At 39.2% G+C, this 21,550-nt stretch overlaps 1 protein-coding gene across 1 annotated transcript in view; it reads right to left on the bottom strand.

Moving 5' to 3' along the window:
• The window catches only part of LYST (lysosomal trafficking regulator), a 162,412-nt gene that overhangs the window by 119,094 nt on the left and 21,768 nt on the right, over positions 1 to 21,550 (bottom strand). Inside the window, exons 2-5 of the mRNA XM_080918294.1 lie at positions 19,828 to 19,913; positions 17,530 to 17,728; positions 4,773 to 4,863; positions 1,047 to 3,114 (exon numbers count right to left, since the gene is read on the bottom strand). Coding sequence (XP_080774420.1) covers positions 1,047 to 3,114; positions 4,773 to 4,863; positions 17,530 to 17,721 — 2,351 coding nt within the window. The 5' untranslated portion in view covers positions 17,722 to 17,728; positions 19,828 to 19,913. The remainder of the gene's footprint in view (positions 1 to 1,046; positions 3,115 to 4,772; positions 4,864 to 17,529; positions 17,729 to 19,827; positions 19,914 to 21,550) is intronic.

Genomic DNA, 21,550 nt, shown 5'->3' with positions numbered 1-21,550 from the left:
TGCCTTGGCCGTCTCACACTCTACTCAGGACTTCCCATTTGTCTTATACCTACAGTCTGTGAAAGGAAAGAACCAAACCTCGGAGCTGAATATCTTTGGAGCATATTCTCTCACGGGAAGCTTTAGCGTCACACAAGTTTCCCTATGGTTCTCTTCTAATTTGGTGAGTTGACCAAACTCAGATATGAAGGATAAGCATAGCTTGGTAGAACCAATGCCAGTTTTAAAGTAGCTGTATTGAAATGGACCGAAGGATACTCCCCGTGAAGATGCTAGTGACAGGTTATATTTTATGCTATTTTATTGTGACACATGCAACCATTTAAATAGTTAATCTTTTAACCTGTTAAAAGCAAGCTTTACTTACACAATCATTTTAAAGTGCCCCAAACTTAATAATCACACAGTTTGGAAAGTTCGTTGATAAAATACAATTTAAACTTTCTTTTTGCTTATCTCTATTTTCTTCTTTGTCTGGATAATAAATATAACTGTGGCATTGAAGAATTTTTCTCCTTAATGCCACTGACTCAGGAACTAAATATTTCACGGATGTGCAAATTTTACATGGCCATAAATACATGAATACTACTTTAAGCTTTATGTGTTACTTATAAAGTATTACAAGCTTTTTTCCTGTTCTAACATGATCTTTATAAACATTTTAATCAGTTAGAATATACTATGTACATTGCAAATGAAAAACAATTCATTTGAACTGGCCTTTTCTCTTAGATATCTTTGTCTCACACATTTCTTTCCTTCAGGAACATAACCAGAATTTTATTTTTCCTCTCGCTGAAGTTAAAAATTAATGTCTCTAGCCTCTCTCCTCTAACTACCCCCAGAAAAGTAAATTTAAAAAAAGTTTTATAATGACATGGGGCAGGTGCTTTCTTTGTTGACAAACTGAAGTCCTTAATAGTAATACAGTTACTATGACTATATTATGGGTGAGGCCCTGGGGGTTAGAATTCAAATACACACACTTTTTCCCATGTTCAAAAGCATTCATTCAACTATAAAACATATGCACACATACAAACCTGGATTTAAGTAGGATAGGCAGAGTTTTTAAATAAATCTGAAGTACTTCCTGAGGCAAATATTGTTTCAGTTGGCTACACAAGTGAGTCTGAGCTGAAGTGACGCTCAACTGTTGACAATGATGTACTAATTCAACTCCTCTTTGGAGCACGGGATTAAAGATATAATTATACAATTTCCACTGAATAACCACATTGCCTTTTTGGATTAAATTGCAAATGTGATTTGCAATCTGAACGTTATGTAATCTGTCTTCTTGAAAGACAAAGTTCTGATAAGCCTCTAATGCATCCCATTTCCACAACAAGTCTTCAGCCCCGCTGCTTGGCAGGATCCCCTGAAATCTGTAGGAAGGACCGGGCAAGCCACAGGACGGACCAGCATCACACAAGGTGCCTTGCAGTGTCTCTGCCAGCTTCGCCAGTTGGTCAGAGTCCACCGTACAGATGTTGCAAGCTGCTTTTTTAATTCTCTGCGGTACCTCTGCTCCTCCTAGCTGATCCAAAAGAAGTTTGCTAAGGACATTCAGTATATGCTGCTGAAAAATGTTCAGTGCTGGCAATCTGAAAGCATGAAGTAAAGGGACAATCACAGACTTGGGGTCCATACAACAACAGATTCCAACGCTGTGCACACCTGACAGGATCTGCATGCATGTGGTGCCCAGGGACACCTGCTGGAGCAAGCGCAAGCACTGGTGAGCACACACTGCGATGCAGCAGCAGTGCTCGGGGTACTGCACGTCTCCCTCCGCCGTCTCCTCAAACGGGCTTTTAGAAAGCTGATTTTTAAAAGCGGAAACCAGGAGCCCTGAGAGATCCCGGTGGTGCTGCATGAAGTGGGAGTACTCACAACGCCGGTGCCTTTTCCTTGTGCACATGGAATGATGGAGTTGCTCCGACTTCACTTTTTTGACAGTACTCATGATTTTTATGACACTGTTTATCAGGGCTTTCAAATGGTCTGCAGCCTCCGAAGGAACACCATCCCTCGGAAGCAGCCATTCCATCTGAAGAACCGCTGTTTCAAAGAGATTAAATCCTTGGTGCTGGATAAATTCTTGAACTAAGTCCATGGCTTGACTGAAGTAAAAGGGATTTGAAGCTGCACTCTGAAGACAAGAGATGAGGAGCTGTAGAACTCCTTCCAGAAGCTCCGGTAGAAGAAGGGCTCTGTGCCGATACTTGGAAAATACGAAGCCCTCCTGGACCTCCTGTAGTGTTTTCTTCTGTCTTGGTGAGAAAGGGTCGGGCTGCTTTTCCAAGCAAGCTCTGATTTTTAAAGCTGCCCTAAGCAGTTCAGTCAAATTCTTCCTGAGACTTTCTGGCATCCCCTCTGCAGCGCTAACGTCCACTGACATAAGGTGCAACACAGTTCGAAAGAGCAGCCGCTGAACCAAAGCTACCGGCTCCTCGGTCCAACCTGCAGAAAGCAGTTGTCTCTCCAAAGTGTCACTGTGGGTACAGCAGTCCCCAAAGCCTGCTAGGAACTCAGTCAGTGTGGGCACTACGCTGAGTGCTAGGGAAGAATTGTGATTCAAAGCAATGTCAAACTTGCACACCTTTTCCAACAGAGATAACAAGACATGACACAAGTCAAAGGGAGAGTTATTCATGTTACTGAGAATGGACAGCGCGGCTGGCTCACTTAACACGTCACCATTTAAATCCTGTCTCAGAGTGACTTCTCTGGAGTTTTCCAAAGACATGGTGTCAGAAAGGACCTGTTCTTTGGTTGCAGAAGGGTCGAGCTTGTCTTCCTTGGGAGGCTGTGTCAGAAGGCGTGGCAGCGCGTGGAGCCTCCTGTGTCTACTCACAACCGCACTTTTCTCATCCGAGTTGCCCTCCGAGTCGGAGGTGGAGAGCTGCGTCTTCCTTGCATCTCTCACAGAGTAGCGATGGGTACTTTTACGCTGTCGCCTGATTTTCCGAAAAGGGTTTACTTTTGCAGAAACCTGACCAGATGGAGCACTTTCTTCTAAATATAATTTTCCCTGAGTTGATTTTTGTAGACTTGAGTTCTTTTCTTTGGTCAGGATTATATCAGATGACAATGGCAGGTTAAAATCTAATGAGATCAAGAAAGAAGACTCAGATCAGTAACCGTTAAACTCAATACATATAGGCAATGACTCACCACCCACGTTAGTCTGGCCTGGCATGTCTTCCTGCAAGGCCGCTTTCCCTGGTCACAACTCTGGGTCACTTCTGCCCACACTTATCCTTTTAACTCTCAACAGCAGCTTTAGCTCAAACTGACTTTTAGAACAGCAAAGAAAAGAATCAGAAAGTAGACCTAAGTTGAACCTATATACTGCATTCTGATTTCAAAATATGAGACTCTGAATATCCAGCTACCGTGATCACCATTTAGAAACCTTTAGTGATGTCATTATAATTAAGACCCAGAGTAGTTTACAGTGTCTGAGAACTTCAATATTCACCCATATGAATTCAAAATCATACAGTACTAGGATTAACACCAGGTTAAAGGGTAAGTGTGGACAGAAGTCAGCCATCAGACTGAGCTCAGGGACCCCTATGGAAGAGCTAGGGAAGAACAGAAGGAGCTGAAGGGATTGCAACCCCATAGGACAACAGTGCCAAGTAAGCAGACCCATCAGAGCTCCCAGGGGCTAGGCCACCAACCAAAGAGCATACATGGGCTGGTCCACATGACTGCCTTGTTTGTCCTCAGGAGGAGGGGATGCGCTTGGTCCTGCAGAGGCTTGATGCGCCAGAGAAAGGGGATGCTAGAGGGGTGAGATTGGAGATGGAGGGGAGTGGGGACAGGGTGGGGAGTTTGTGCAGGGAGGGACTGTAAAGGAACATAACATTTAAAATGTAAATAAATAAAACAATTAATAAAAAAGTTCTATGTCAGATATACATTAAAGTATAAGCAAGAAAAATATAACACAGAAAGACAATTTTTAACCCAGGAGCGTCTGAATTTCACAGGAAAACCAGGGAGAAACCTGTTTATCTTTCCACTGAAGGACTTAAAGGCACATGTGCTTATACATGCATAGTTATCAAACCCAGAAATTAAAACCAAACAATGGTGGCAAACGCCTTTAATCCCAGCACTTGGGAGGCAGAGGCAGGCAGATCCCCGAGTTGAAAGCCAGCCTGGTCTAAAGAGCACGTTTCAGGACAGCCAGGGCTACACAGAGAAACCATGCATTAAAAAAAAAAAAAAAAAAAAAAAAAAAAACCAAAAACAAAACTAAAACCCCCAAATTAAAATTACCTATTGACCTCATAATTCTATTTAGCCTTGAAATAACATATAACTTCAAATTTATCCTTCAAAGGCAAAATTAGAAAAATTGAACCAAAGGAAAACTGTGGAAGTCACTTTTAGAGCACTCATGATGGCAGTCTTTAAGCAGAGCTTTAGTTTGTTTCTTCCGACCCAAGTTCCTAAAGCTACCACATACCCAGTAACGCCCTTCAATAAGTGCTCTGCTTCTCCGTACACTGCCAACTGTCGCTCTCTGTGAGCCTCTAAAATGTGCCATGGCTTTTATATCGCCAGAAGAAATAAGAATGTGCTTGCCTGATAAATTTTTCACACCAGGAATGCACTAAGAATGCCACTTGCAGAATCCACTGCTCTGTGTCTGAAGCTGCAGTAACTGACCAGACAAAAGTAGCTCTGCAAATGAACTTCTTTTCCCCACGGGACTCGATAATGCAAGTGGCCTGTGAGAAGGGACATACCTGTGGCCTGCTGCTCCTGGACAGGTATCTTCCACACCAAGGGAAGGAGCGACAGGAGAAGAGTCAGGAGTTCTTCTCTGCATGTCAGGGCCTGTGTGAGAAACACAAGTCTTTCATGTTCTAAGGCCCCACGACACACTAATTCCTAACATCATATATTTAACTGAACCAAACCCCAAACTTTTCCTTAAAAAAAAAAAAAATGGTTACATTTGAAAACGAAAGATCAAATTAACCTAGTTTAAGTCCAAGTCAAACTGTGGACACTTTTCAATTTATAAATAAGCACTTCTAACCACAGAAGGATGTAAGATTCTGTGATGGTATTTGGCACATTCTCACTAATACTTCCAGAAGAGCTGTTATTAACACCATGCAGATTGCAAGAATTCCTCACCTATAAAAACACAGACTTGTTAAGTAAAAATAAAAAAGTAACGCCTATAAGCTATTAATAACAAAATTACTACAAAACGTAAGTCTTCGTGTCATTAAATATAAAAAACAATTTTTAAAAGAGAAAGCAACATTAATAATGCATGAGAAAAGATTCATCAGTGAAGATAATTAAATAATACTGATTGCACACTCTATTGCTCTTTTTGAAGTAAATGGTCCATGTTGGGAAAGGTGTCTTTATTTGAACACTGGAAGGCATATAGTATCAGTCAGTTCCCCAGGACTAAACTAAACTCCAGCATGGAACTGGTCGTCAGGTTAGGAGTTCAGAAAACAGTCATCAGAAGTGTTGAAGTAGGACTGCAACTAGACAGCTACCTGCTGAGATGTGAGTGGTGTGTTTAATGAACAGTTAAGCCAGGAGTTAGTCCTTCTACGCCATTCCTTGGGGAGGGGAGCGAGATGAGACAAGATGTGCTGGGCAGAACTGGGCAGAACTGTGCAGAACTGGGATAAGCAGGAACAGCCCATGTTAGCAGCAGGGTCACGACGATAACCAAGTGACTCCACAACAAATAGTCACAGAGACATCTGAGAGACTACACAGTAGAACTGAAATGGCTCACAGTTAATTTTCAACGAAGTACAAGTGGGAAAAAAAAAAACAAAACAAAACTCACAGCCTTCTGCCTTAGGTAACTAAGGTGCCGATAGTATTTCCACCAAGACAGAAAATCTAAGGGATATACTGAGTTAGGATAAAGATGATGGATTGACTTAATTTTTTTAATTATATGTGTAATGCATGTGCGGTTAGGCTTAATAACAAATGCCTTTACCTGCTGAGCCATCTCATTGGTCCAGATACATTTTTTAGATATATGCAATCTGAGACACTATTGTGTCTAAATGGAGGGAATGCTATTATTATATTATATATGATTATATATAACCTAAATAACATATAACTATATATGTGTGTGTATATATGTATATATGTATATATATGTATGTGTGTGTATATATATAATGTGTGTGTGTATGTATATATAATACACACACACACACAACTCATTCTTGAGGTGGCTCTCCCTAATATAATCTGTCTATCTAAGCTGTGAAAGTCACTTGGGTGGATGCACAGGTCATAAGTGAGGGTCTGCAGAGCCAGCAGAATGAGGAGAGAACCGGTGACAGTGGGATTCAGAGCTCCCAGAGTCCTCAAGGAAGTAAGGGCGGCCGTGCTGAAGGAAGCCTGTTAAGCAGATCAACAAGCTGACTGCAACAGAGACGTAAAGTCAGAGAGGCCACAGGAGAGCAGAGAAAGGAAGGGCATTCAACAGGATGCAAGCTGGCCTTTCTGAGCTGTGTAAGATGGCTGAAAGCCTGAAGCAGCTGGAGGGAGCTGATAACATTCACAATCTCAGCTTTAATGGGGTGAAATGTAATGATGAGAGTTTGAGGACCTGTTTCACCCGGCTGAAGAGTCAAAGGAATTAAAGAAAGATTCCTAATCTTAAAGTAAATCACTTTATAGCTCATTAATCCTTCAGAGTTGTCCAAATCTGCGTCTTTGGTGGATGGCCTCACAAATCCCAAGAGAACAAACTGTCCTGGTGAGTGAGTTCTTGCTCTGTAGCAGTACACTGGCAAACATCACTGCTATGTGAACAGACATTCCTGCCCCGCCTGCTGCTCAGCCTGGTCTGGAACCACCGTGTGAAGCCCAGCTCCAGCAACATCAGTTCTGTGAGGCTGCTGTTTCCCTCAGCTCAGCATACAGATGTATAGACCACAAACCCTGGGAAAGGTGAGACATAAGCAAGTACCGATCTTCAGGGTTTGACTCTGCTGTGCTAGAGCAGTTCCAGATGGAGAGAAGGGTCACACTGGCAGCTTAATGCAACATTTCTTCATTTCATACAATTCCTGCGTTTCTAACACGACTCATTGCTGGGGTAGCTCTCCCTAATAATAGTAATGATACTGTTGTATGTGTTTTTGTGTGTGCACACACCACAGTGTATGTCTAGATGTGGGGAGTAGTTTCTCCCCTTCCACCTTGACATGAATGAGTTCTGGAGAGCAAACCTAGCACACATTTCTCTTGCAATCAACTTGACCCACTGAGCCATCTCACTGGCCCCGATTCTACTGCTTTTTAAAGTGACGTACATTCTTACTTTGTTTTTCTGTTTGTTTGTTTATTGTATTTTTATCCTTTCTGTTCTTAAGAGAAACTCCACATAGAATTCTGTTCTTTGAAATCCATATATTTCTCGTATTTGATGGTACACTGGGAAAGTAGGCTTACAATTACTTTAAATTAAATCCTACTTCTATCTCCCCAAACCCCGAGTATGCACAATAACTACAGTATCTAGAAATAGGGGTTGTTCCTTAACACCAGATCCACACGTGCCATGCCCACACACACCATGTACAGAGCCATTCCAAGGCTTTTCCATGACCTAACATAGAAACAAGCTTATATCACACCTTCTCTAGCTTAACACTTACACTTAGATCATGCCTTTAAAGTTCTCCCCAGCAACAAAATTGTTCTCACAGAGGTGTCCCTTTCTGAATTCAGTTGGAGAAGCATGTTACAAGTACTTGCCAGATGCCAGGCACAGCTGTTTTCATAAGACATCCAATAGCCATAGTGACAGGAGAAGGAAGAACAAGAGTGTTGGGAAAAGGCTAAGATCCCAGCCCAGACACACATCTAGCAGGCTCAAGGTTAGGCATCAGTGGAGACTTTGTCCTGGAATGTCTGACACAGCCAGAAGGTAAGGAACATGAACGACAGCCAGAAGGTAATACAAAATTACTGGGGTTATTCAATGCTATTACAAATGAGTGTCTTGGCATACTAATTAAACCTAACTCTCCAAATGCTAAAACGTAATATAGTAACTATAATACATTGCTATTCTTCATTTCTTCTCTAAGGATTTTATTCTAATATATGTGTATTGTACACATAAAACATGTTTCTTTATTAGGATTATCTGATCTTTTTTCCATTCCCTAACTACAGAGCTACAGAGCTAACAGAACATAACAAGTCTGTACTGTTTTGTTTGGGTTTTTTTACTTTAATCTTTAAAAAGATTTTTAATGGTTGTTTTTATTTTTGCACACATAACTTTGAAAACAGTATTTTTCCTCCTCTGTTCATCTGTTGCTATGTTTGATTGCTTGTTGGCTGTAGACAGGGCTTTACTATACAACCCAGATTTGGTTTCAAATTCACTATGATGCCCTGGAACTCACAGTGATCCTTCTATATCTGTGTCCCGTGTGCTAGAATTACAGACAGTGCCATCATACTCAAAGCCATTATTACACTTAACTACTGCATTATTTAAAACAAGGTATTTCTAGACACGTTGGCATATGTCTTTAATCCCGGCACTTGGGGAACAGAGGCAAGAGACTCTGAATTCAAGGCTAGCCTGGTCTATATGGCAAGTCTCAGGACAGCTAGGACTATATAGAGAAACTGTCTCAAGGGGAAAAAAAGAAAAAGAAAACAAGGTATCAAGTAGAACTAGCAATAAAGAGTTCTACTTGTCCTGTGTACATTGCACTAAAAATATCACTGGTTCTTCCACTCTTTTTAGTTATGTAAAAACTTTTCATCTCAGTTGGCTTTTAGAACTTTTATAAAGGGGTTTTGGAGTTGAGTTGTTCTGCTAATACCAAAGGACTGGTACTTCTAAGTTTGCCCTTTCCCTCTGAGCTACAATACAACCTTGTCAAATAGTTAACATCTCAGAGTAGTTGTGTACTAGTTTTCCACTGATGCCAGACATTATATTGCAGTTTCTTGAATTGATCAGGAACAGAAAACTTTTTTTGTATGTAATCAGATAGTAAATATTTCAGGCTTTGCGCATCATATAAGACCTCTGTCATATATTTTTCTCTTTCTTTTAATAACTTTTTAAAAAAATCATAAACTAGTCTTAGTCGTGGACTATATCATGACTATATCATGACTGCAGCTCTGGCCTTTCGGCTGTGGTTGTTCCCAGACAGTCCCCTTCTCTTTCCTCCACCCTCCTTTAGCAGAGGATGGTTGCTAAATGTCCACAACACCTTTTGTTAAAGCTTCAGAAAGATTCTAGGTGGGTAATACCAAGTACTATCATCTAGACAAAATTACTCCTAAGAATCATTTAGAAGCTTTTCCAACAGGCTTTATGTATTCACATTACAGAAAAGTTTGTCTCAAAACTAGTTACACACATAACTTTAGTGATACTGGGGTAATCCCAGTAAGATTCATATAAAACTTATATTTCTTTTTGTTTTGTTTTCAATATCAATATATTGAAACCACTACATTTATTGATAGACATGGAAATTTCCAGTTTTAGTATTGCAAATAAAGCTTCTATAGGCATTAACCTACAAGTCTTTATATACTTTTTAAAGAGGTTGACATTTCATTTTATTTCTATGGGTGAATCCTGTAAAGGCATTTTTTCCTTTTTAATTTTGTAAACTTAATTATTAACAGGCTTGCAAATAAATAAGACAATACACACCAAAATTCGCCAGACTCAAAATCCATACAAATGAACTTCTATACAGTTAGGGTTGACACTCAGAATGGAAGCCATGGAGCTTCACATTAAAATTTATACTTTTAGTATCTATTTTATGCACTTATTGACTACCCCAAACAACAACTCATCATCATCATCATTCTTGGTAGCCTTGGGATAACTTCATTTTTCACAGTACCTTTATTTGGTTAGCAAAACACTTCAGTTAAAGCAACGGACTCTGTCTCTAGAATGCTATCAGACTTATCTGAGAGGACATTAGCCTGCTTTTCTGCTGCCCCTTACCCTGGCCCACAAACTTTATATTTATCAGGAAAACAGGAATACACGTAGGGCGATAAGAAAAATAAATGAAGTGATCAGCGTTCAGATACAAGAACAAAGCATTAGGAGAACAGTGGCTTCAATATTCTGCTGCTGCCGCCTTGCTAATGGGACAAAAAAGGAGGCCCTTTGTTCATGTTTTTACTGGAAAAAAAAATCATACAATATATTCTGATTTCCCTTCCCCTGAATCTTCTCGAATCTTCCCTAACTCTCTGCCCATCCAACTCTAAGCCCTTTGTCTTGTGATAGAAAAAATACTACCCACACAGAAATCCAGAAGAAATGTACACATCCACAAACCCACCAGACCATACAAGCGAAAGACCAATAAAACAGGATGACACAGGAAGTCTACAAAAATAGCACTGAGTTGGTTTTAGTGCTGGCCATCTATTGCTAGGCATGGGACCTGCCCTTCAGTGGAGTTAATGAAACCCATATTTCAAAGAAAATTGTACTATCAAGAAACACTGTAGGAGGAAAGAAAAAAGAAGGGTAGAGGAAATATGGGGAATACGTTCACCATACAATATAGACCTGTATGAAACTCTTTTTTAGAAAATGGAAATACTACCAGATTCACCTAAAAGTATGAAGGAAGTAATCTTTCCTTAGTATATGAAGTCAAGGGTCCCAGAGACCACCAGGAATTAGCAAATTACTCACATAAAATAAAAACATTTCAGGCCCTCAGAGTGAGTGGAAACCTACAAACCCAATTAGTCCTACCTTGCATATATGTAAGTACGTATATATTGTATATATATGAATATAAACTTAAAATCTGTCATCAACCATTAAAAAATCTTTTGCCATTTAAAATGAATAGCTTATTCACTAGATTAAGAATGATTGTGCATATAAATCATTAACAAATGGGGCTTATCATAAAGTTCAGACATAGTTCAACAGTAAACCATCTGTGTATTTCACCCACACTAAAGATTTAAAAGAAAAATAATTATAATCTCAGCAGATGTAGAAATGGCATTTGCTATAACTCAGCATCCATTAAAGCTATAAACTCTCAGTGAACTGAGAACAGGAGAAAATGTCCTCATTCTGATCAAAGGCAACTAAGAATCTCAAACCATATTTAATAAAAACATCCATACTTCCCCTTGGGTTATACTCAAAAGCTATAAGGCCACCCTTACCCACCATTTCCATCTGCCTCTATGTAGAAAACAGTCCAAAAATTTTTTAGGTATAAAAACTGGAAAAGAACGAAACTGTCATTATTTACAAATGACATGGTTGCTAACACAAAAAGTCCTTAAGAATTTACAGAAAAAAAAAAATGGAGATCTAATAAATGTAAATGAATTTACTAAAGGCACAGCTAAAGGAATGGAAATAGGCTACCTAGGGAGACAGGACATTGGGAGGACCCTCCAGAATGTACCAGAGACCTGGGAAGTAAGAGACCGTCAGGACTCAAAGGATGGGGGCTAGATGAAATGCCTTACAGTGGGAAGAGGGAACTTGTAGAGCCCACCTCCAGCAGAAAAACAGGGTATCAAGTGAGGGATAGGGTTGCTATCCCACAGTCAAAACTCTGACCCATAATTGTACCCATCTAAAAAAATTGCAGGGATGAAAATGGAGAAGAGCCTGAGGAAAAGAAAGGTCCAGCGAGACCCCCAAGGCCTGACACCATTACTGAGGCTATGAAGCGCTCACCAAAAGAGACCTATCATGACTGCCCTCCAAAAAAAACCCAACAAGCAGCTAAAAGAGTCAGATGCAAATATTTGCACGAAATCAACAGAAGCTGCTTACCCCTGTGGTTGAATTAGGAAAAAGAGGAAGTTGAGGAGAAGGGTGGCCCTGTAAGAAGACCAGCAGGTTCAATTAACCTGGATTCCTAAGATCTCTCAGACACTGGATCACCAACCAGACAGCACACACCAGCTGATATGAGGCCCCCAACACACATATACAGTAGAGAACTCTCAGGTCTGAGTTTAGTCAGAGAAGATGCACTTAATCCTCAAGAGACTGAAGGCCCCAGGGAATGTAGAGGTCTGGTGGGGAGGGTGGGGTGAGGACATCCTTGTGGAGATGGGGGTTTGGGGGGGAAGGGAGAGAGAGAAAAGAAAAGAAGAAAAGAAAGCAAAGAAAAGAGAATACAAGAAGAGAGGAAAGGGGAGGGAGTGAAGGAGACTGTTACAAAGGAAATATTTGTATGCTAACAAAGACTTCTATCTCTAGTGAAGAACTGCACAGGATGGGCCTTCAAATGGAATAGACTTAGACATTCATAAGACAAGATACACTAGTCCCCTTTTCCAGTTTCACTTTCTGTGGGTTTGGTTACCCACCGTTAGTTACTACAGTAAAAAAAAAAATTCAAGAAATAACTCATAAAATTTAAATAATTTCTATTGAGGAACATTGCCACAACTACTGTATTTTATCAATTACTGTTTATCTTTTATGAACTGCACTTCACCATAGGTACCTACATGTCAGACAGGAAGTATATAAAGTGCAGGGCTAACTGCCGCATCCAGTGCCCTAACACATGGCTCTTGCAGAAAAGGGTAGTCATTAAAAAATAAAAATTACTAAACATCCTTAGCTGTCAGAAATACAACTAGATAAGTTTTTACACTCACTTAAAAATAGCTAATACTAGAAGAATGATGGCATCTTAGAGAAGCAAATAGAATTCTCATTCAAAGCTAATGAACATTTTTTTTTTTAAATGGCTCAACCACTGAAAACAATTTGCAGGTTCTACAAAGTTACACAATAACTATCCTTTCACCTGTAATTTGCACACCCAATAAAGGATGTAAACACAGAACAACTTATAAAAATGTCCATAGCAGTTTTATTCGTAATAACCAAATACATACAACTTAAACGGCTAAGCAACAGGTGAGCAGTTCAACTGTGGTAAACAAAACACTAATCAGAGAGAAACAAACAACCGAACAGGACTGACTGGTACAAGAGCATGGATTCAGCAGGCTCACTCACAAGAAGACAAACCGTGATCAGAATTATACTCAGATGCCAGCGATCAGCACAGCAGTCACCTCCCAGTGTGGGCAGAGGCCCTCTGCAAAGGGCATGGCAAAGCAGGGCAAGTGACAGTGCTTGCATGGAGACAATAGCAGTATAGTTCGCATATGCACATTTACTTGTTGACTCTCTCAATAGAGAGTCTCCTTAATTTCCTATCATTGATGTTGGTAAGGCAAACTGGGTCTATAGTGGATGAGGAAGGGTGTGTAAATCACCCCTTTCCCCAAATACTCAAAAAATGCCCCTGCTCATACACAAGCTGCAGTCTGGTCTACAATGTGCAGCTTTGTGTTTAATGTGATTCCATCTTAAAAGAGATGTCTTGTTCAACTAATTTCCCTTGACGTTTCAAATGGTCATTCTCCATTTACAACTGAAACAAATATAGATAAATTCTATTTTTAAAATGGCTATTTATCTGCACTCCAAAGATAGCATCTACTGTCCCTCCTATCGTTGATATAAATATTCCAAAGAGTGACTAGGCAGGAAGAAGGGATAAGAAATTATTATGTAAGAAAAATATTAAACAACCCTGAGATTCCACCTCACACCAGTCAGATTGGCCAAGATCCAAAACTCAAATGACAGCAGATGCTGTCGTGGATGTGGAGAAAGAGGAACACTTCTCCACTGTTGGTGGGGTTGTAAACCACTCTGGAAATCAGTCTGGCGGTTCCTCAGAAAAATGGACATTGTACTACCTGAAGACCCAGTTATTCCACTTCTGGGCATTTACCCCAGAGACGCTCCAACATACAACAAAGATACAAGCACCACAATGTTCATTGCAGCTCTATTTATAATAGAAGCTGGAAAGAACCCAGATGTCCTTCAGTAGATGAATGGATACAAAAATTGTGGTACATTTACACAATGGAGTACTACTCAGCTATCAGAAACAAAGACCTTATGAAATTCTTAAGCAAATGGATGCATCTAGAGAATATCATCCTGAGTGAGATAACCCAGTCACAAAAGAACAGACATAATATGCAGTCACTGATAATGGGATACTAACCCCAGAAAGCTCTGAACACCCCAGAAACAACTCACAGACTGTGTGAAGTTCAACAAAATAAGAAGAATATATTTTAATTAAAATAGAACTGTATCACATCCCCCTTTCCTCTCTACAGTCCCTCCTAGTCTCTCTCCTATCCTCTCAAATTAATAGCCTCTTTTCCTATATTGTTGTTACATATATACATATGTGTATGTATATGTACCCACAAATACTTAAGTACAACCTTTAAAAAATGTATTCGTATACTTTTATGCAAAAATGGTGAAAATTTGTACATTTATCTTTGTTAAAATAAAGTAAAAAAAGAAAGAAAAATATTACAGTTAAAGGCTGAGTAATTTTAGTCATTTAGCTACATATTAAATGTTATATCACAAAGAGATCTATCATATTAACAACCCAACATAGTTCATAATAGCTGTTGTGCTGGATAATAAACAGATATCCTGGCCTTAAAAAGGACATGTAACTTGAACAGACTTAAAAAAAAGTATGCTTTTGAGCTTATAAGAAAAAAAAGCTCAGCATGTTTAGCTGTCAGCGACATACAAGTAAAACTATGAACTACCGGGGCTGGAAATGCGGCTCAGCAGCTAAAGCGCTGCTAACAGCCTCTGTTAGAATGGTGTCGGGTGATCTGATGCCCTCTTCTGGCCTCTGTGGATGCAAGGCACATACATGGTACACAGACATGCATGTAGGCCAAACATAAAATAATTTAAACAAAGTATATGTTACCATTTCAAGTTCATTTAAAATGTCTAATCCCAAAATATGACAAAATAGTACTAGAAAAACTATTGTTGCTATTATGACTTACATGATTTTAGGCATTTTAATAATACATTAAAGGATATTTTGTGGATTATAAGGGAAAGTAAAATCTACAGCCACAAAAAGCAGATTAGCGGTAGCTTAGGGCCAGGAGGAGGGGGGAAAGGATGGCTAGACTACAGGGGGTTTTGAGATAATGAGGGTGTTCTAAAATCGGCTCTGGTGGTGGTGCACAGCTTTCTGGGTGTCTGTAATATATAAACCACATCTCTATAACAATATTAGTCGAACAGCTAGAGATGCTGATTGGGACTATATTGGAAGGTATAGGTCAATTTAGAGAGAACATGTACCTTTATAGTATGATTCTTTGAACACATGAAAACTGAATTATTTCCGACTTAATTAAATATTCTCTGGTTTCTTATAATAATGTTTTATAGAATTCTAAGCAGAAGTAGTATGTATTTTATTAGATTTATTTATGAGTACATTATTTTACTTCTGGTGCTATTTACATAGTATCTTTAAGAAGAGAAGCTGGATGTGGTGTCTATCCCTATAATCCTGTACTTCTGTACTCCTAGTACCAGGGAACTGAGGCAGGAGGATCAAGAATTCCAGGCTGGCCTGGGTTATAATGTGAGTTATAAAACCTTGTTTCTAATAGCTTGAGAGCTGGGGGGAAAGGAGGAAAAGGATTGAGTGAAGAAAAATAAAAATAAAAATGTATCTAATTCACATTAAACTTCTAAAACAAAATTCTGAACTTTACTGAGAACATAAGCTCCTTTTCCAAATTATAGTCCTGTGTTTCTATGAATAAACATGGTAGTCGCATGCTATTAATGTCAAAAGCTGTGGTGATGCATTATTAAGAAAATGTTACTTATATTTTATAAGACTAGATCTTTTGCTGAACCTCACAGCCAGAGTTAATAATAAACCTTGAAGTCACCTAAGACTTAAAACTGTGCCAGGATGTAGTGGTACACGTTTAATCTTTGCACTTGGGAGGCAGAGAACAAGCCTCTGTGGGTTTGAGGCCAGCCTGGTCTATACAGCCAAGGCTACACAGAAAACAAAACAAAGACTTAAAACTGTTATTCTATTCTGTGGTGGTTTGAACAGATACGGCCCACATAGACTCCTATGTTTAAATGCTTGGCCCATTAGGATTGACACAATTAGGAGGTATGGCCTTGTTGGAGTAAGTATGGGCTTGTTGAAGGAAGTGACGTCACTGTGGGAATGGGCTTTGAGGGCTCCTATGTTCAAGCTACCCCCAGTGTGGTAAACAGTCTCCTTCTGCTACCTATAGATCAAGATGTAGAATTCTCAGCTCCTTCTCCACCATGTCTGCCTGGGTGCTGTCATGCTTCCCATCATGATAATAATGGACTAAACCCCTGACAGTATAAGCCAGCCCCAATTAAATGTTGTCCTTTATAAGAGTTGTCTTGGTCATGGTGTCTCTTTATAGCAATGGAAACCCTCACTAAGACATACCAGGTACTCAACCCGTTTGTTTTCTACCTTTAAGAAAATGACTTAACAATCAACTTTACTTTTTTGGATTTCTCATGTAATTGACTTTTATAATGTATATAATGCATATAAGCTAATGTATAGCTATCATCTTAAATTGTGCACTCTTCCTGCCCCTGATCCAAAACAATATGTTCATGCTCTAATAATCATTTGCTGAAAGCAGCAAATATAGAGGTTGAAAGTAATCTTTTGTTTTGGTTTGGGTTCTTTTGTTTGTTGTTGTTGTTGCTGTTGTTATTTCTGAGGCAGGATTTCTCTGTGTAACAGCCCTGACTGTCCAGGAATCTACTAGGTAATCAGGCTGGCCTTAAACTCAGAGATCTGCCTGTCTCTGACTCCTGAGAACTAGGATTAAAAGTGTGTACCGCCACACCCAACTTGAAAGCAATCTTATAAATAAATAACCACCATAATACTGACCAGCATTAGGGTACTGCCTGATAACAATGATGTTTGTTTGTTATCTGGGTCAGTTGGGGTCAATTAGAGTCTATACTAAATCCCTTGTAAAACCCTGCTAAAGAATCCTGTAAAGCATCCCTCACTCCTTCCCCGTGTGATGCCTTCTGTGATGTCCACTAAAGACAGAACAGAACCCTTTGTTAGGAAAGGCACACTGCTAGGGACAGCACACAGACACAGAGACAGACTCAGACTCATGCAACAGAGAAAGGTGGAAGACATGGAGAACATGTCAGTGTAGAAAATTCAAATACGGCCTTGATTCTGGTTAAATGACACCAAAGAGAAGTGCTTCTAGTTCTTTCCTTAATGTAATAACAATGCATTATTGGTGACTTGTAGTTTAAAATCGATACGTTCAAATCAACTACATTAAACCTGTTTAGAAAAAAAAGGCCACTTGAAATTCTAGAATGTCTCGGTTTTAAAAGTATCCAGATAAATCATATTTCTACAAATAGGACTATTTTTTGTTGGAGTGATGTGAAAGATGCACAACATGTTAGTCTCTTTAACCCAGAAAGATTCTCAGGAAGTATAAAATCTGTAAGTCACTAATCAATGACCAATCCTGATGAAGAGCTGTTTGTTAGGACGTTACCTGATCAATGATAGAATTTAGTTTGGTTAGTAACAGAAATCCTCGTCCATGGACAAGGTACTGTCCAAGAGTTGCCATATGTGTCTCTTCTTCTTCTTCTTCCCTGGCTTCTGCCCTCTGAACCACTGCATTGCAAAGCTGGTTGACATCGATCAGAAATTCACGTGCCAATGAGTTGCTGTCGGTGCTCATGACAGAGCTATAAAATGAACAGGATATGAGAGATTTTTTTTAGTAAATGGAAATTGACCTTTAAATATATGTGATTTCTGTAGTCTGACTTAAAACTGCTAGATTTCAGTTCCTAGCTCCCTACTGTTCTCAGGCACAGTTGTGACCTTATTAGGTAAGTCCTATGACACAAATGACACTGCTTGGGAGAAGACGCCAGTGAGCACTGGCAGTTCAGGGAGGGTCTGACTTGCTCTCTTACATCGAATAAAAATAAAATATTACTTAGGAAATGCCTCTTGCTTTACATGTTTACAATAGATAAATGGAACTTTAAAAAATATAAACTGGAGGTTGCAGAAATGGCTTAGTGGTTAAGAACCCTTGCTGATCCAGTTCCAGGGAATCCAGGGCCTCCTTCTGGCCTCCATGGGCACCAAGTATGCATGTGATCACACACACACACACACACACACACACACACACACCAGTTTTTCTCTTGATATAATGCAGTCACTGGTCTACCCTCCAAAACCACCCACACTTAGTCAATACAGGAAGTGGTGGTTCCTGCCAGCTGAGTGAGAACTAAAGAAATTCAGCTGCTGAGCTTATGCCACTTTTAGGCAAATAAAAGGCAATATGGCACTTTAAGATTAAGGAAAGCAGCAAGGTAAACTATACAGGAGTGAATATAGAGGGAAAATATACAAACATTCAGAAAACAAAAATCACAAACAACGTAATAGTCAAAGAACTTCAGAATGATTCTATCTATAGTCAGAGTAATTTGAAGGGCTGGAAAGGGCTCAGCACTTAAGAATATTTGCTGCTCTTGCAGAGGACCTAGATTTAGTTCCCAGAATCCACATGAAGGCTAACAACCTTCTGTAACTGAAGTAGCAGAGGATCTGACACCCTCTTCTGGCCTCTGCAGGTAGCAGACATGCACATGGTACACATACATCAATACAAGAAAGACATTCATACACGCAACATCTTTTTTCACATTAACTCTCCTGCTTTTTATTTTTTTAAACTGACAAAATTTTATTTATTGTAGGTGACACAATATTTTAAATACACATATATCTACTTACACACTGTGGAATGGTTAAATCAAGTTAATTAATGAACTTAATTATGCTGCAATGAGAACACTAAGGCCCATGGTTTTACATTTTTAAAGAATATATCATCACTGACTATAATTACTATGCTGGGCAACAAATTACCACTATTTAAAAATTGCCAAAGTTCTGAATTCTATTCAATATTTTTATAAAAGTTCCATCCTAATTACATTAGCACAAACAGAACCCAGCACTAATACAGCACTAGAGATATTTCTATTTCTACGTTGTACATTAAATATTCATTACTTCCTGGAATAAATGTTCAATATACTTGAATATTTTCCGTCTGTTCTGAGAATCAACTAAAAAGACAGGCATATATTTTCCTTAAATTTTTCCTAATATTTCACATACTCATAAAAGTATACAGAATATATAATATGAGCACAAACACAAAAGATACACATAAACTACACACAAATATATTTAAAAGATATGTAACATTAGATTACAGCCAACACCCAGAATTCGTAAGTGGTAGCATTTATAATGTTGAGGTGAGTTTGTGACCCACACTAGCTGAGACTTATCATTACCATCCATGGTTTTCACAGTTTATACATGTTTGTAGCTATAAAATATTTACTACATAAAATTTTTATATAGAAAGTATGTCATAGATATTTATAAGCACTTTTCCTTTTAATATTATTTTCTTCCCTTTAAACCAGTGGTTCTCAACCTTCCTAATACTAAGACCCTTTATTAATGGCTCCCAACCATGAAATTATCTTCATTGCTACTTCATAACTATAATTTTGTTAGTGTTATAAATGATAAATATCTGATATGCAGGATTTGTGATATGCGGCTTGTAGAAAGAGTCATTCAACCCTCAAAGGGGTCATGACCCATGACTGAGAACCACCGCTTTAAATCACTAGCAATGTGCTATAATAAACCACACTTTCCTGGGGAGATTCTGCTTACTTTATATAGCTCCAACCTTGAAGCAAGTCTTCTAACTGCTAATATTCATTATGTTACTCACCAGTCTTTCAACACTTCTGTAACATTCAGCTTATATATAGTTTTAGTTCACGAACTAAATAAAATTGTCTCAGCATAAGGCTTCACCTATAAGAAGAAAATTCAAATACATTAGTGGCAATAATAGTCAAATAATGTTAATAAAGTTCTGACAAAATTCAGTAGCCTGTTTTTGTATGTGATATATGTAACAGGCGATCAATTATTTGTAATCCCCAAATCATAACTGAAAAAAATCCTAGCCAGTCGAGGACCTCTTAAAACCACCTCACAGGTAGCTCTGCCTACCCACTCACCTGCTGACCCCTAATAACATGCCAGCTGGGAAAAAGGTAGAGCTCCACACCTAATACAGGTAGTACTGCCCAATGGGCAACCCCACCACCCACCACCCAAGCTGAGAATAGGGCAAAGCTACAACTCTAGCACAAATATCACCAACTCCTAAACCCATACACAATAGATGAGTGCATCTCTAACCCAGATCAGAGAAGCTTGTAGTCAACAGCAATTTAACACACAGACCCGTAACTGGTCAATATGCAGAGAATAAGAGACTGTGGATTGCTCAACCACAAATGGGACATCTGTGTCACACCCCTCCTCCCAGGACTCAGGGGCAGAGGAAGAGGAGATAGAGAGACCTAAGAACCAGAAGCAGCAGATGACTACAGTGAAACTGTTTTCCACAGTACAACAGGAAAGCCACACAGAGAAACCAACAGTGGCTCTGAATGAATGCTCAAGACCTGCACAAGATCAAGCCAGACAACACCCCAGAACAAAGGGAGTATGTAGTCAGGAAGCTCCACCCCTGAAGAGTTACAGGCAACTGATGCCTACTAGGAGGCTCTGTCACTTTTCTTCAGGGATACAGCACTGAGGGGCGTCCTATGCTCCAGTAGATGGCTCCACATCTATGCACACTGGCAACACTAAGTGGACTCTGGGGTTTATAAGAGACAGAAACAAAACATATGAAAACAGAACACAGGAAATAGCAGTGGTGGGGATGAGGGAGGAGTGTAAGGGATGGAATGGGGTGTGGAGTTGATCAAAACAACATATGCATACAGGAAATTCTTAATTAATAAAAAGTGTAAAATGAAGAATAAATGCCTAGCTCCAAGAACTGAATCTTTGGGAAGGAAATCCTGGAATCCAGAACTATAAACTTCATCACAGCACTCTTCCTCTTCCAACTCCTACTTCCACAAAAGGCACAATAACCACACAGAAGAATGAGACAAGTATCAGTCTTCTCAACAGGGAAAGCTAGGGAATGGTGGAATATCACCCATATATAACTCAGTGTTCTTACAGACAGCCAATTTATTACTCTCCTATCAAGGTGAACGGTATTTGAAGATATATGAGAACTCAAAATACCAAAACCAAATAATGATAAATTCCCACCCAAAGATTCAATTCTTAAATTCCTTGTTTTGTTTGAATTCTTTAAATGAAACTGAAGTTTTTCTGTGTACAATTCAATGAAAGCTACTTCAGAATGCTAAGGGAAATTTTGTGTTTCTGAGAGCAATAAAGTGCTTCTGTTTAGCTATCTATATAGTTTAGCTCTATAGGTTTTACCTAGAAAACATGAGGAAATGTTTCTTTATTAGCTATGGGGTTATTGATGGTTTATGTATTTACATTTCAAATGCTATCCCCTTTCCTGGTTCCCCCTCTCCCATCCCCATACCCCTGCTTCTATGAGGATG

The sequence above is a fragment of the Micromys minutus genome (genome assembly GCF_963924665.1).
Source record: "Micromys minutus genome assembly, chromosome: 6".
Classification (NCBI taxonomy): domain Eukaryota; kingdom Metazoa; phylum Chordata; class Mammalia; order Rodentia; family Muridae; genus Micromys; species Micromys minutus.
This window is presented reverse-complemented; position numbering and strand designations above follow the sequence as displayed.